The sequence below is a fragment of the Malaya genurostris genome, chromosome 3 (genome assembly GCF_030247185.1).
Source record: "Malaya genurostris strain Urasoe2022 chromosome 3, Malgen_1.1, whole genome shotgun sequence".
Classification (NCBI taxonomy): Eukaryota; Metazoa; Arthropoda; class Insecta; order Diptera; family Culicidae; genus Malaya; species Malaya genurostris.
In genome coordinates this window covers 155946569-155962451 of record NC_080572.1, presented here as the reverse complement: position 1 = coordinate 155962451, position 15883 = coordinate 155946569, and the positions used below count along the sequence as shown (strand labels likewise).

Genomic DNA, 15883 nt, shown 5'->3' with positions numbered 1-15883 from the left:
CTATTTTGCACCCGTTTTCTTTTCCGAGCAGCAAGCGTGCAAACCAAACTTTACAAAACCGTTTCATTGATCAACTGTCAGAGCAAACCACTGGCACCGAGCGAGTGGAATCAATGAAAAACGACATAAGTGTTTTCAAATGATAAATAATTGCATGTTATAAGGGGAGAAAGTTTTCAGAATGAATAATTATCTCTACTGGCAACATTGATCGCGAGGCATTTATTATTTACAGCAGGGAGCAACCGGAATAAGAAGAGCAATATTTTTCTGGAAAAAGAAGCCAGTTGTCTGGTCCTGTCCTAGGTTGTACTGTAATTATGCCCGTATTGTGTTCTACTAAGTGCCATCGGAGAGCTTTTTTAAAGGTATATGAATGCTTTTTTCTAGTTTTTTTGGGTTTGTGATTCTAAAAATTTCGCTATATTTTCGTCATGGTGTCAATATCGTGAAAGAAATGTTTGTGTTACTTCTAATATCTACGAAATGAGAATGAAACTAATGGCGTTTTCGTTTTTAATTTGCACTACACCGGTGCAGTGCTACACTTAGGCATGAATAAACGAACAAAAATGACGAAAACATAAACAGTAACCAATGACAACAATAAACGATTCCATTGCACAGAGCTACACCAAACTTTTGATGAGTGCTACACCAGTGGTAAAGTGTAGCACTGGTGTAGTGCAATTTAAAAACGAAAACGATATAAGTATCAATTACAGTTCAACTTGATGTCTTTGTTTACACTTGAAAACCTTTCAAGTCTTTGTTTACACTTGGAACAATCCAAAGATATAATTCCTTCAAACAATTTGCCGAAACTAATAATTTTCGCTTGAAGCAAAATTCAACCCAGTTTTAACCCCAACTGCTGTCAAATGTATGAATTTGTCAGCAATTACGTTGGAACTGGGTTAGTTGGGATTCATGCGAAAACGGTATAAGTTTGTCGAGCACACAAAAAGATTACCGGTTGAAATTATTATTTCAGAGGTTCAAATTAAACACAGGTTACCTACGTTTTTCAGCTGACAATCACCCTTATTCTGAATAACGACGTATCGTTTTTTCGATCGTATTTCATTCGTATTCCTAATAACACCAGCAAAATCGAAGGTAGCTAGGATTCGACCGTACCATATTCGATCGAAAAACCAATACGTCGTTATTCAGAATAAGGGCGAATGTTTCGAATTCATCGAAAAAATGGAGAAAGTTAATTCTGCTACATCCAAATTTCTGTGCTAATAGTGTTTGTTATTCGGGTAATGATTACACAGTATTATTCGTCTTTAATTCGGGGTGTACAGTTACTCACAAAGTTGATCGTACACACGAAAAAATATCACATTTTCACATTTTGCTGTTCAATTAGTAAGTTTAAAGTAACAAAATATATGTAATTTCAGTGTTATATATTTCATGATTTGGATTAATATACATTTTATTTAAATATTAAGATTCTTTCCATTTGGTGGTTCGATTGCAACAAAAAACGCCTTAGTTTTATCTCACATAATTAATCGTACACCCATTATGAAAATCTGCATTATTAAGTGTAGCTGGTTAATGCGGATTTAAATATAAAATTTAATATATAGTGTGACGCTAAGGGAGCGTCGATTACGGCAAACAAACGACGGGGCATAGGGTCCACTAGTTCTTTGCGCAAGATGCTCGGGTGTTTTCCCATACTTATTTTATTTTCTGTTTCAGCGTCTATTTGTTTGATGTGTTAGTATCCTTGAACCGCTTTAAATTTTATCCCATGGGTTTTCGATGAGATTCATGTCTGGTTTCTGGTGTCTGGTGGTGGTGTTTTCAATTAGGAACGTTATGTAACAGCCATTCCCGAACAACATGTGCGGTGTGATTTGGATCATTGTCCTGTTGGAAACAATATCCTGATGATGGTCCTAATTTTTATGCACTTGGTTTTAGGTTACGTTTTAGGATATCCATATATAGTATTTTGTCCATATTCCGGTCGATAAACTCCAGTGTTCCTGTGCCTGAAAACTGACATACAACCCCACAACATAACACAGCCACCACCATGTTTCACTGTTGGTCTCAAATTTTTATATTTGAGCTTCGTATTCGGCTCTCTCCAAACAATTTGTTTGCCATCATATCCAAAGCAATTTATGTTTGTGTTCAGAGGCGTCTCGTGACAAAATTTACGGGTTGTGCACTGCTTATGTGATGTGGTATCAGATGCAACGGTTCGTTTGAAGTAAAAAGTAAGAATTGAGAAATGGATATTCGCTTGTTTTGAATACAATGAAATAACGATGTTCTATTGGATGGGAATTTTTATTAAGCGTATTTCGCTCTGCACCCCGAGCAAATCTGTCAATAACTTTATCAAGAAAACCGCTTCTACGTTGTAACTGAGACAGCAATTTGTTTTCAACTGCCATAAGCATGAGCGACTAAAGCTTTCCTCTCCCATCGTTGATCTTAGGTAGTTCCTCAACCTACGCAAGATTGAGAAGCTTCTTTCAATCGATGCTGTGGTTTGAGGGTAATGTCAATATTAGTCTACTGAGTCGAGTGGTCTCCAAAAAAATATCCAACATCCGGGGTTGGAGAGGCCGGTAGGGCTTAACTGAGCTCTTTTTTATGTTTTATTTTTATACTACCGGCCCTTATTACCAGTGTGAAGTGAAAATTAAGTAGAGTAAACGTATCCCAATTGGGTTTCACACGATGACAATAAATAAACGGTAAATCGAATCCATCTTTGACGTTTATTGGTGGTTTGTGTACCATGGAATACTGTGGAATAAAAATGAATATTGAAGAATATAAAAAAATAATAATGACCCAACCAATGAGCAAACCACTGATAGCTGTCAAACGATGTTCATCCAGTTTGTATTGTGAGGATGTAACGTTTGGGACCTGATGGGTGAGATGATGTGTGAATGAAACGTAAGAGTGAGTGCATGCAAGAACGGTAATAAAGGCCACCGTTTCAGCTCAGGACTAACGATCGACCAATAGAAGAGATAGAAATTGGGTAACGGTACCCCCATTCATCTCAAATCCATTAGTCATTTCATGTACGAAAACCATCAGTTAGAGTGAAATCTGTTATCTCTGTTTGATAGATTAATTTCAAGAATAACATGAAATTCGGAGCATTTTTTTTGTACGTTAAAACAGCAGTATTGAATCATTTCCGAACTACTTTTATGTACCATTGCTTATTACAGACGAGGCAAAGATTTTGTATTGGATTTTATCTCAATAAATTTATTGAAAGTCGAGTAATCGGTAAAATAACATGGTAACTCTACTAATGAGATGACTATTGGCACACAAATTTTAGTTAGAATCTATTAGAATAGAAATAGTAACTCAATGTTGTGATGCTTGCTTGTGGAATACATGTAGGTATGTATGCATGTGTGTATGCGTGTGTGCCTGTGTGTATGTATGTGTTTTTGTGTGTACAACATACATTATACCGTTCCCTCGGGTGTGTTGTATCAAATTGGTTGTGACACATTTCGATTGCGAGTCAGTGTACCAGATGTTCAAAAGTGCCTGAGCGGATGGTAATATACTGTCAAGGATCGACCGAAGATAACGAAATGTGAACATGCTGTAGCAATACTATTAAACCCAAGTGTTATTATCATTTAAATAGAAACGCATGTCCTCAGTTCTTATCCGTCAAACCATGATGAGCTGCTCTACAAAGATCAATGAAACACTAATTTTTATTTTTTTTATTTTTTTATTTTTTTTTTTTTGGAAACGAATGACTGGATGAGGAACAAGAAATACGAAAATGCTGAAAGAATTAGAAAGGAATATTGGTAAGAATATAAACAACATTGCATACAACTAACTTTTACATTTAAGGAAGCAACATAGCTTGCCAGCAAAAGTACGGAGTGAAAAATGACAACAAAAGACACGAATCACAGCTGAATAGAGCACTGGAATTAAGGTAAAACGGAATATGAACTATGAACAAAGGTAAGAAAACCAACATGAATAAATAATAGAAACTGCTGGGTAACAATGTAATTTCCTCATATTGAAAGAGGCGTTTATATGGCGCGCATGCGCTAATTCGGCCTGACACAAATTAACGGGGAGGGCAATACATTTTGGACAGGGCTGTAAAAAGCTGATTGGAACCCTTTCCCCACCAAAATGTAATATAAGGATATAAGGAAACAATATTTCCAGAATTTCTGGCATCTTCTTTTCGGCGAACTGTGATTTTGAATAGAATGAATTGGTTTCCGAATAGGCCAGAAGGAAATATACATAAAAGGAAAGTCCGCGGAGTACTTTAATGTAAAAGTAGCTTTTTTTCAAACGCATGTTAGAATAGTAATTCAAAAACAGGAAGTTCATTTGTCAATAACAGAACAACAATATACAGAGAAGTACCAATAAATGGGAGCACGCAGAGGCGTAGTAGTTACACTCTCAACACCCCTGCTTAACCACTATGGCTTTCATTTCTTATTAAACCAATTTTCAAACAGAGTTCTCTAAAAACAGCGACTGGTAAACTCTTCGTCATGATGTCCGCTTGTTGATCTGATGACCGCACAAAACGAATTTCAATGATTCGCTGCTGCACAAGGTCACGGATGAAATGAAATTTTGTGTCCACATGTTTCAACTTGCTGTAGTCCTTCGAATCCTCCGCAATCCGAATCGTAGACTGGTTATCCTCAAAAACAGGTATCGCTCGTTCCATTTGTTTGCCCAAATCCTCCAGCAACCGTTTCATCCATACGACCTGACAAATAGCTGTGCAAAGCGCCGCCAGTTCCGCTTCAGTCGATGACGGTGCCACCGTTTGTTGTTTTCTAGTTCCCCAACTTACAGTGCATCCGTATACCTTGCAAATATAACCACTAACTGATCGTCGACTCACAGTGTTGTTCGCCCAATCTGCATCAGAATACATTTCTAGCAATGGTACCACATCTCGCTTTCTGTAAACGAGCCCGACGTCCAACGTTCCTTCGACATATCTCAGCTTCAAGTAGTTCCTAGTAGTTCGCTAGGGCAGGCTTGAAATTGGCTGAAGTAGTTGACGGCCGCTGACAAATCCGGTCTAGTTGTGATCGATGCATACATTATACATCCTACTAGCTCTCGATATGGCATATTGGTTCTTTGATTTTCATCCGTTTTATCAAGTTTCAATCGATTCTCAATCGGTGTAGATTTCGGTTTGCATTCGCTCATCCCGAAACGTTTGAGCATTCGTTCAAAGTAATCTCGTTGGCTTATCTCTAGTGTTCCATCATCGACATTTCGTTCGATAGTCATGCCTAGAAACTGTTTCACTTCACCTGTATCCGTCATCTCAAACCGCTCCGTTAATCTGTGTTTTATATTTCGCAATATTTCAAGTGAGGGGCTCGCAATTAAAATATCATCCACGTATAATACTAAAATCACTTGTTTTTCTCCAGATCCGAGAGTATATAGACATTGGTCGTTAGCACTTCGCACCAAACCCATCTGTTCCACAAACTTCCACGCGAAGCTTGTTTCAATCCGTATAGTGCTCGGTTTAAACGACACTCGAGTCCTTTCCCTTGCTCAAACCCGTCTGATTGAGCCATAAAGTTCTCTTCTGCTAGTTCACCGTTTAAAAACGCAATCTTCACATCCATTTGATGAATGTGCAATCCGCTCTGATTTGCCAACGCTAAAACAACTCGCAAAGTATCCATCTTAACTACAGGAGAATATGTCTCGGAATAATCAAAACCTCGCTTTTGACAGAAACCTCTAGCGAGTAGTCTTGCTTTGTACTTATCCGGCATGCCCGGTCGCTACGCTTCATCCGAAACACCCATTTGCATGACACAACTGATTTTTCTTTTGGTTTCTTCACGAGTGTCCAAGTATTGTTCTGCTTCAAGGAGTTCATTTCGTCCTCTATGGCAGCTTTCCATTCCTTCCAGTCTTCACGCTTTCGAAGTTCGGTTATCGTATCCGGAATTTCGTCAACATAGTTCATGGCATTTAACGCAAAGCTTGCATGTTCCATTTCAAAGTCTCTGTGCCACGTAGGTGCTCTTCGTTTTCGTTGTGGTCTTCCATTAGCTGATTCGGTTTCTTCAGAATCGCTTCCTTGCTCTATGGATTCTTCTTCAGCAAAACCTTCGAACTCCTCGTCGGATGTATCTTCTTCCTTACCATTCAATTCAATTAATTTCGTTTCAGGAACTCTAATCAATGGGTCGATATATTGATCCATCTTCATCGTTGAAATCGAATCTTCCACGAAATCCACATCTCGCGCAATTATAATTCGTTTCTTCGTTGGGTTCCAGATTCTATATCCGTTGTGACTGTAACCTATGAAGATACCGCTCCAGGCTTTAGAGTCCAACTTCCGTCTCAGCTCATCCGGAATGTGAACGTAAACTACTACCAAATACTCTTATATTAGAAACATTCGGTTTCCGCGACTCCCAGCGTTAAAATGGAGTTTGCTTCATGTTTAGCGCGTTTGTCGGGCTACGGTTAGTAAGATAGGCTGCTGTCAGCACTGCCTGTCCCCAAAAACACTTTCTGACTTTTGAATCCGCTAACATCGCTCGGGCCTTTTCCATCAACTTTCGATTTAGTCGTTCACTCAGGCCGTTTTGCTGAGGAGTATATGGAACGGTCCATTCTATTTTAACTCCTTTGCTTTCACAAAAATTCAGAAATTGTTTATTTTTATATTCTCCTCCGTTGTCGCATTTCTGTCGTAAAATTCGCTGTCCAAATTTCGCGGTAACCCAGGCCTCATATATTTTGAAATATTCCATCACCTGATCCTTGGACTGCATCAGATATACAGCCGTAAAGTGACTCTCGTCATCCGTAAATGTCTCAAAATATTTCTCTCCTGACAGCTCAACCGGCGTAACAGGACCGCACACATCCGTGTGAACGAGTTCGAGAACACGCGATCCGCGTTTACCGATCGACGAAGAAAACGGTTTTCTTGTTTGCTTACTGACAACGCACGATTCACATACGATCATGTCGCGATTGTCACTTGCGAAATTCACATTCATTCCCGACACCATTTCGTTTTGTATTAGTTGTTTCAGACTATTTTCATTGAGGAGACCGAATCGTCGATGCCACAGTTCTGAGTTTTTCCGAATTCGACCGCACGATAACGAAGCATCATCAGTCTTTTGCTTTGCAGTGTAAAAATCAAGCTCATACAGTTTATCTTGACGACATGCACTCGCGATGATTTTTGAACCGCGATATACTGTAGCTCTTCCAGATTCAAATACGACACGCATTCCGGCTTTTTCGACCTCCATCACTAAAACAAATTACAACGCAATTTAGGTACGAATAAGGCATTTTCGATTGTACAATCAATTTGTTTACCATTAACTACCGATATCACATTCACTGTGCCGATATGTTCTGCAATAATTGTCTCACCGTCCTTTGCGACTGCAATTTCAATAGGTCTCTTTAATCGTTGCAGTGTACTGAACAAAACTTTGTCTCGCACTAGATGATCAGTCGCTCCGGAATCTATGAACCATGGAGTACGCTGATCTTTCGCCAATTCAGTACTTATCCCCACAAAACATACACCTTTTTCGTTATCTGTTTCAGCTACATTCGCTTTTGATTTTTGACTTCCTTTCTGGCTAGCCTGTTTCTTTCGGTCCGTACAGTTAACTTGTTTATGTCCTTCCTTATTACAGTGAAACCAAATCAACTTTGTCTTCATTTTCTTTGATCCGGAAAAAGCAGCCTCTTCAGTCAGCGATGGTGAAGATTCCATACCTCGCCGTTTTGTTTCTTCGTCCAGCAGTCGACATTTAACAAACTCGATGGACAAATTATCTTCTGGCATCGTCTCGAGCGCTGTCACAACTCCAGAATATGAAGAACCAAGCGTTAGAAGGAGATGACAGATTACATCCAAATCTTCTAAAACAGCACCTGTCGATTTATATTCTCGTACCAGCTTATCAAACCGAAGGAAATGTTCCCGTAAATTTCCTCCTCCGAAACGTAATTGAAGCATTTCACGTTTTAAATGCATTCGACTCGCGATACTGCGACGTTCGAATACTCGATGCAAAGTGTCCCATATATATTTCGGGAATTGCTTACCCTGAATGTATTCAAGTTGTGAATCTTGAATCCTTGAAACCAGCAACGATTTACATTTGCGTTCCTTTTTAAGGCGATTTTTCAGCATTTCCGCCTTCGCGGCCTTTACCTCGTTTGTGTCGTTTTCTTGTACAATTAACTCCTCCACTTCTGCTGCATACGTTTCAATGCACTCTACGAGCTCGTGCTCTTCCAAGAGTATCAGCATCCGGAACTTCCAAGCAGCAAAAATCGAGCCATCGAACAGCGGCAACAACACGCGTTACTGCTGACCACTGCCAATTCTACACATGCTTCCCAAACAATGATGAACTTTTTTCCGGCTTTCAGTTTTTTTTTATATTAGTACAAGTATCACGAACGCTCTTGCCACATTCGATATAATCCAATTCTTTTCGCTGTAGAATCTGGTACAAAATATCTGTAAATGCAAAAATCGACGCAAAGGTTTTCATAAGAAATATGGTGTCCAAGTCAAGCATAAATCCATGCAATCCTCGTGCATGTGTTGCCGTGTCACTATCCCATTCAATCTAACCCAAATAAATTTCACCCAAACAAGATGTTATCTCTGTGTTATACGTGTTCACTATATTATTCATCCTTGAACTATAAGCCCCTTTTACTTTACACACGTTCGGGATCTTTTGCTGCATAAATTTTTTTAAATTCAGAATCTCTCTTCGGGTTTTGCGTGAGAAATGATGCCAACGAAGAAATTGATGAACAAAATTTCCTTGTACGTGGGTGATCTGTGCAAGCGTGTAATAAAACAAGATTGAGTACGTGTGCTTTGCAGTGAATGTAGTCTGCGTTCGGAAATAATCTTTTAACAATTCCTTGCGTTCCTTCAGTAGCTCCGGACATCACGCGAGCTCCGTCGTACGTTTGGGCAATTCACTTGAGACGAGATACTTTAAATTTCTCCATTAAATTAATTACTTGTTTGGCAAGAGCTTCAGCGCATTTAATCTTGCTCATGTCATCCAATGACACGAATCTTTCGACGGAGATACCTGTGCGAAACATGAACAATCTAATGATGGACAAACGATAGTACGACATGCATAACATTTCACATAGTTTTAAAAACGTCGTTTTCTTTCTAAGTATTTGTATTATTCAAATAACTTACCATCCTTCATACAATAGCGTAAAGTTGAAGCCAGTTGAGATTTTCTTGAGATGTCAGTGGTTTCGTCGATCATTACAGCGATAAATTCTGCAGAGTCCACTTCCCGCGCAATTTTTTCGATCATTACAGCTCCAACTACTTCCACAAAGCAAAGCAATGTCTTGGCATTACATTCCTTTGGTGGAATTTGGCCTTTCTGTTTCAACAGACTTCGCAGCCGATTCTTAGTGTAGAGAATCATTCAATGGCTAGTACTCTGGATCCTACTGACACTAAGAATCCTTCCAGGTCGGAGCTTGAACTACTTCCACAAGCTCATTTTGAATAGTTGCTGAAGTTCCCGAGAATACCGCATTATTATTGACGAAGTCCGAAAACGAACTGTCTTTTGAAGCAATCAATCCGCACATGTCCTTGTAATTTCCACGATTCACAGACGAGTCTGTCTCATTGCGCCCTCGAAAGCTTAATCCATGTGATCCGAGAAAACAAATCAGTTCGATGAGACTTTTCATCCCATCTCGATTCTTTTTTACCAACATATTATGTTTTTTCCTAGCGATTTCGTTTGCATGATCAACTACATCCTCAATCCGGATTTTCCCGAACATTCGGTATGCCATGGCATTGTTGATGTGTTCTCTTGTAGTTGAATGGGATCTTACAGCTGTAGAAATATGATTTAGGTCTTTATATCCGGTTTTTATCCATACACCATTATCTGACAGATTATGAAATAACAAACATGGCCAACAAAAAAGTTTTACTCTTTTGTGTGAACCACATAGCCACTTTACCTCATAAGCAGTAACATTAAAGTTCCGAGTTATTGTTTTCCCTTTCCTAACACAGGTCGATTTCAGTGTATCCAGCCTCGGCACGTCCATTTTCGATATTAAAAGTTTTTCCTCCATACACCTTCTTGCAACGGATTATACAGAAGTTCGTCAACAATATTCGACTGCATGAATTTTATCTAAATAGAAAGCGTGCCAAGTGAAGTTGATCCTCAATGAAACTAATCTGAATGTTAAAAAGAGAAAGCGAGTGGAAGCTTGTACATACCATTGGAGTCGCAAGGCTGCCAAATAAATATTTGCTCACAATCTGTGATGCTCGAATAAAAAAAATCTATGAAAATCTGGGTGAAAAAATGAAAAAAACAGTTGGTTTGTCGTAATCTGTAGAAATCTATGATTTTTTCTTATATATGAAAACTCTGTGGTACAGAATCTATATGGCTAAATGATTTGAAAAATTTGGGGTTTTACAGAAAAATCTGCGAGTATGGTAACCCTGAAAAGCACAAAAAATTCCCTTAGAGCCAAACGTGAGAGAGCAACAAATCTCAGAGCTTAGCTGAGTAACTCCTTCTCTTCTTGAATCTGTGCAGTAACTCAAGTGCACAGAAAAGACACTAACAAGAGATACTTGAAATTGTGTACATATACGAAATTTTGGTGCACAAGCCAATGTGATCGGGTATAGAGCGCCACGCATTCTCTGCGGCAATACAATATAAAAAAGATCGTTCGGCTGTCATTGACCAGCAAGCGCAAGAAGCTTAGGGTGAGTTTGTGGTCCATATTGTGGTGTGGAAAACAACGCTCATTACTCCATATTCGGTACCATCCGAGCTGCTTTTATCGGACAAAAGGGAACCTATAAAACAATTAAATGAAGATTGGGATCCAGTTGATTTCTTCAATCTGACAGGTTGTGCAGTGCACGAGGTGCACATGAGGACGAGACGCCACTGTTTTTGTCATTAGTGAATATTACCTGATTTCAAAATTCCAGCGGTTTGTTTACGTGGGGTTAGGCGAACTCAATCCGCTACTTCTGATTTACTGCTGATATGAATGGCTTTTTACAGGCAACATGACCATGCAGATTAGATTTCCGGAGAACGCGACGAATAGCTTCAGTTGAAATAGATCGGTTGATATCTTGAGACACTCCCGCAGTCGATTTCGGTTCACTTATTTTCGGGTTATTTCGTATTTTGCGAACTATAAACCGTTCGTCAACTTCCGATAGGATCCGTTTTCTTCCTCTTTCTGCCTTCGTCTTGAGAGTTCCCTCGTATTTCCAGTTGTCAATGATATTCTGTACGGTGGAATGTGATCGTCCAACGATTTCTCTTATTTCACGTAAGGATTTTCCTTTACAGCGCAAGGAAATGATCAATTTTCTTATAGAAATGTCTTTTTGCTTTCTTTTGCGTTTCATTACAAAAAATAACGGTTTTCTCTGTATTTCAATTTATAACTCTCAAACCAAAGCTAAAACGAACTATTAATATTGTTTACTCTTACACTGACAGCTCACACACAAAACGAGTTCATAGTAAATTGTGTCGATATTGGTGTACGATCAATTTTGTGAGATTAAAAATTAGAAACATTTCCTTATAAATCGATTATTTCTAACAACAAAATAATTTTAATCCAGGTTTTCGTTCAATTATGTTTCAAAACAATTTTCATTGCAAAATCCCTCCCATTGGTTGGTGGGCTTGACGGTATTGCAAACATCATCACATACAATCAATTAGCGTTACAATTTGATAACGATACGCGTTGCAGCTTTTAGTTTCATAATTGAATTAAATGAATAAGATGTTGATTGCATTACGCTCCAACATCCGGGGTTGGAGAGGCCGGTAGGGCTTAACTGAGCTCTTTTTGATGTTTTATTTTCATACTACCGGCCCTTATTACCAGTGTGAAGTGGAAATTAAGTGGAGTGAACGTATCCCAATTGGGTTTCACACGATGACAACAAATGAACGGTAAATCGAGTCCATCTTTGACGTTTATTGGTGGTTTGTGTACAATGGATTACTGTGGAATGAGATAGAATATTGTAGAATAGAACGAAATAATAATGAACAAACCACTGATAGCTGTCAAACGATGTTCATCCAGTTTGTATTGTGAGGATGTATCGTTTGGGACCTGATGGGTGAGATGATGTGTGAGTGAAATGTAAGAGTAAGTGCATGCAAGAATGGTAATAAAGGCCACCGTTTCAGCTCAGGACTAACGATCGATCATTAGAAGAGATAGAAATTGGGTAACGGTACCCCCATTCATCTCAAATCCATTAGTCATTTCATATACGAGAACCATTAGTTATAGTGAGATCTGCTATCTCTGTTTAATAGATTAATTTCAGCAGTAACATGAAATTTGGAGCATTTTGCTTCGCTAAAACAGCAGTATTGAGCCACTTTCGAACTACTGCTATGCGTTATTGCTTCTTAGAGACGAGGCAAAGACTTTGTATTCGATTTTATCACAATTCATTTATTGAAAGTCGAGTGATTGCTAAAATAACATGGTGACTCTACTAATGAGATGACTATTGGCACACTAGTTTTAGTTGGGATCTATTAGAGTAGAAATAGTAACTCAATGTTGTAATGCTTGCGTGTGGAATACATGTAGGTATGTATGCATGTGTGTATGTATGTGTGCCTGTGTGTATGTAGTGTAACCTTCCGGCCGAGCGGTGGCGGAAGAGGAATAACGAAGAGGATGTTTCTTTCAGTTCTATACGGAGTAACACTCTTCAATTCGGTTTCTTTCTTACGTCATTGTATTGATTCATCCATGTACTTGAGTTTAATATCACGAAATTCACCTTTTTTTGAGTTTCATTTTTTTCTGTGCTTTTCACTTAACAGCTACTTATTCTCAATAGTGCAGGATTAGGCTGTTTTGGGAGTTCTTTCCCACAATCTAACAAAAAAGTCACTAACGATTGTTAATAAGGCTAACACTTCACGCAGTCTCACTAAGCTCGGCATATCATTAGGTTTATGCACATATGAACGTATGTCCTACTACAGTACAGTCTATTGCATACTCCACTAGTTTGTAAATCTATTCACAACATCGTGATCTCGTGATTCACAACATCGTGATCTCGTCGAATATATGTCTCAACATTTACTTGTTTACATTAATAAAAGAAGTTATTCTTCAACACATACTTTTGTTGTCGTATATTGTCAACCCTAATTCTTCAACACATACTTTTGTTGTCGTAATTTATCAACACTATCCTGACACGAGCAATGGTTGTGTCTAACTATTTTGTTCTTCTCGCATATGAGTATCAAACACTGCACATGAAACTGTTAAATCTTTACCCATTACAGCAATCTTTCACTCAATTCTTTAGATGCCTTCCAAAGACATTATTTCTTACTTGATTTTGAGGTCACTTGATACTCGAACCTCACAATGCACACTATGCATACTCCTACGGCTTACTGTATTACACTCCGAACTAGACTAACCCGAATACTCGAAGCAAAAACTACTTAATCTGTCTACGGGTCGACTCCCGAGACTCGCGCCTAGCTACCGCACTCTGTAAAACTGAACTACTCCCTAACTCTTCCCAACTAGGGGTTTTTAAGCTCCTAACATTTACTTTCGGGTGAAGCCCGAAGATTTTAGTACAAGCCGAGCTTGTGATTTCAAGTAGAAAGTTCATCCGACTTTCTCCCGAAGTTCTACCGAAAGTCGAGACCACTGTCGCTAGGCCAGAGGCAGTGACCAGTGTCCGTGAAAATAACTTTGTTTTTACAACACTGCTGCGCTTCTACCGAATGTCGAGACCTCTGTCACTATGCCAGAGGCAGTGACCAGTGTCCGTGAAAATAACTTTGTTTTCTACAACATTACTGTGCTGACTAATGCTCGGAACTGTCTATGGTTTCATAACAAAGTTTCTTAAACATCGTTGCGATGACTAATGCTCGCAAATGTGCACGCTTCAATAACAAATTTTATACTTGAAGGTTGCAGCTACGCTGATATGAGAGTTTCCTTCACAATTTCCTACTTTTTCTACAATATTAGCAAATTCGAAGGAAAATTTGCTAAGGGCGCTGCATGCCCCCTTACTTACTGAGCTTGATGTTACCTGAAGGGTAGACATCAAGTCGAATGCGTTGGTTTATAACATTGAGGTTGGTAGCTGGATCACAAATTTCCGTATTTACAATTGCCAATTGGTTTATTTTTCGTTGTTGGCTATACGTTAGTTAAATTTCCTAACCTTACGATGGTCCGCGTGTGTGTGTGTTCTCCTCTGACGCCATCCTGTTCCATGGTATGCTTCTATTGTTGCTTTATCTGTGGGAGTGATCGAACGGTTGCTAGTCTCGGACTCTGGGTTCCGTGTCGTTCTCGTTCCTAATAGCTCGTTCTTCTGTGTTGGTGATACGTAGTAGGGCTTCTCATTGCTTATGTACTCGCTTCATTGGGCATAGTTGAAAATTGACCGTTGACTCCTTTGCATTTTGGACATCATTGGGATTACTGTCAGTAGTAATATTGGTATTCTGTATTGTTGCTTCTCATCCTGGCTTCTCGTTTGGTACAATGTGTTGAGGCTCCTAGCAACTTTTATGCATTGCATTTGATTTCGTGGTTATCTTCTTCGTAGTGTATTTTTAAACAACCAACTGTTTAATTTTTTTCACGTATTAATAAGCTTTGATTTTCCAATAATTGTTTATGGTATTCAGCTGAGCTTTGACGATGCTCACTGAATAAATTATAGGGTAGCAGTTTGTAACGCTGTTGCATACCCGCGCAAGTCATCTTTAACTGTGTTGACTGCATTTACTTCCTTCTTGTTTTGTTATCATTTGTACTTGTTGATGTAGCAATTTGTAACGTTGCCATTATTTTGGTTTGTTATTACGTCTTCCATGCTAAATTTTTCCGCAATTTTTTGGCCTCGATTTTTCAGCTCTGCTGTTCTTCCTTCTGACGTCTTGGTGATTCCCCGGTTCCCTTTGTCTTCAACTTACCACCGCATCCGATCACACCCTCTCGTTCTCTTAGGTAGCTTGGCTAAGCTACTGACATCCTTCCTTCTGCGACGACTATTTTCGGGCACACACACAGTTCGGGACTCCAAAAAAAAAAAAACTTTTATTCGTTTTGTATGATGCTGTGCTTTTAGTGTAAACATTTTTCTATTCTATGCTTGCTATTATTTTTATAGACGTCTTACGTGATCTGGTGTCTATTCTGTGATGGTTATTATTTGTATATATGTATATTTTTTTCTCTTAATAATCGCATTGTGCATCATATTCTCTTATATTTTTTTCGTTATCATAACTTTGTGCATCGTAATTTTTTTTCCATTATCATATTTCTTCTTTCTATCAGTTGAATCTATGTTTTTTTTTCTATGCATTAAGTGTTTCTGCGATATATTTATTTGTCTATATGTTGTCTCGTGTATTTCATTAATCGAGAGGTTTTTATGTTTACTTATATATATATATATATATATATATTTTTTTGTTGAGGTACCTTTAATCTGTAGATACAGGTCGACAACCCGTCTGTCGACAATACGTCTGTCTGTGGATATAAAATTGTTATTAAAGTTGCGGCATGCGAATGCTTGTTGCAGGTTATAATGAATCTTTTCTAAACCAGTTTTTTTCTAAATTTTTCCCGCAACTAGCTTCTATACCGTGTTCATTTTAATGGTGTCTTACCATCCTTGCTTGCGCAGCTTCAGAAGCCGTCCTTTCATCTGGTCGGTTGTGTAGTGCTCATGCCG

The 15883-nt window shown here is 38.7% G+C and overlaps 1 protein-coding gene across 1 annotated transcript in view; it reads left to right on the top strand.

The window, feature by feature from the left end:
- Positions 1 to 226: 226 nt before the first annotated feature.
- The window catches only part of LOC131434926 (cytoplasmic tRNA 2-thiolation protein 1), a 57631-nt gene continuing 41974 nt past the window's right edge, over positions 227 to 15883 (top strand). Inside the window, exon 1 of the mRNA XM_058602213.1 lies at positions 227 to 368. Coding sequence (XP_058458196.1) covers positions 321 to 368 — 48 coding nt within the window. The 5' untranslated portion in view covers positions 227 to 320. The remainder of the gene's footprint in view (positions 369 to 15883) is intronic.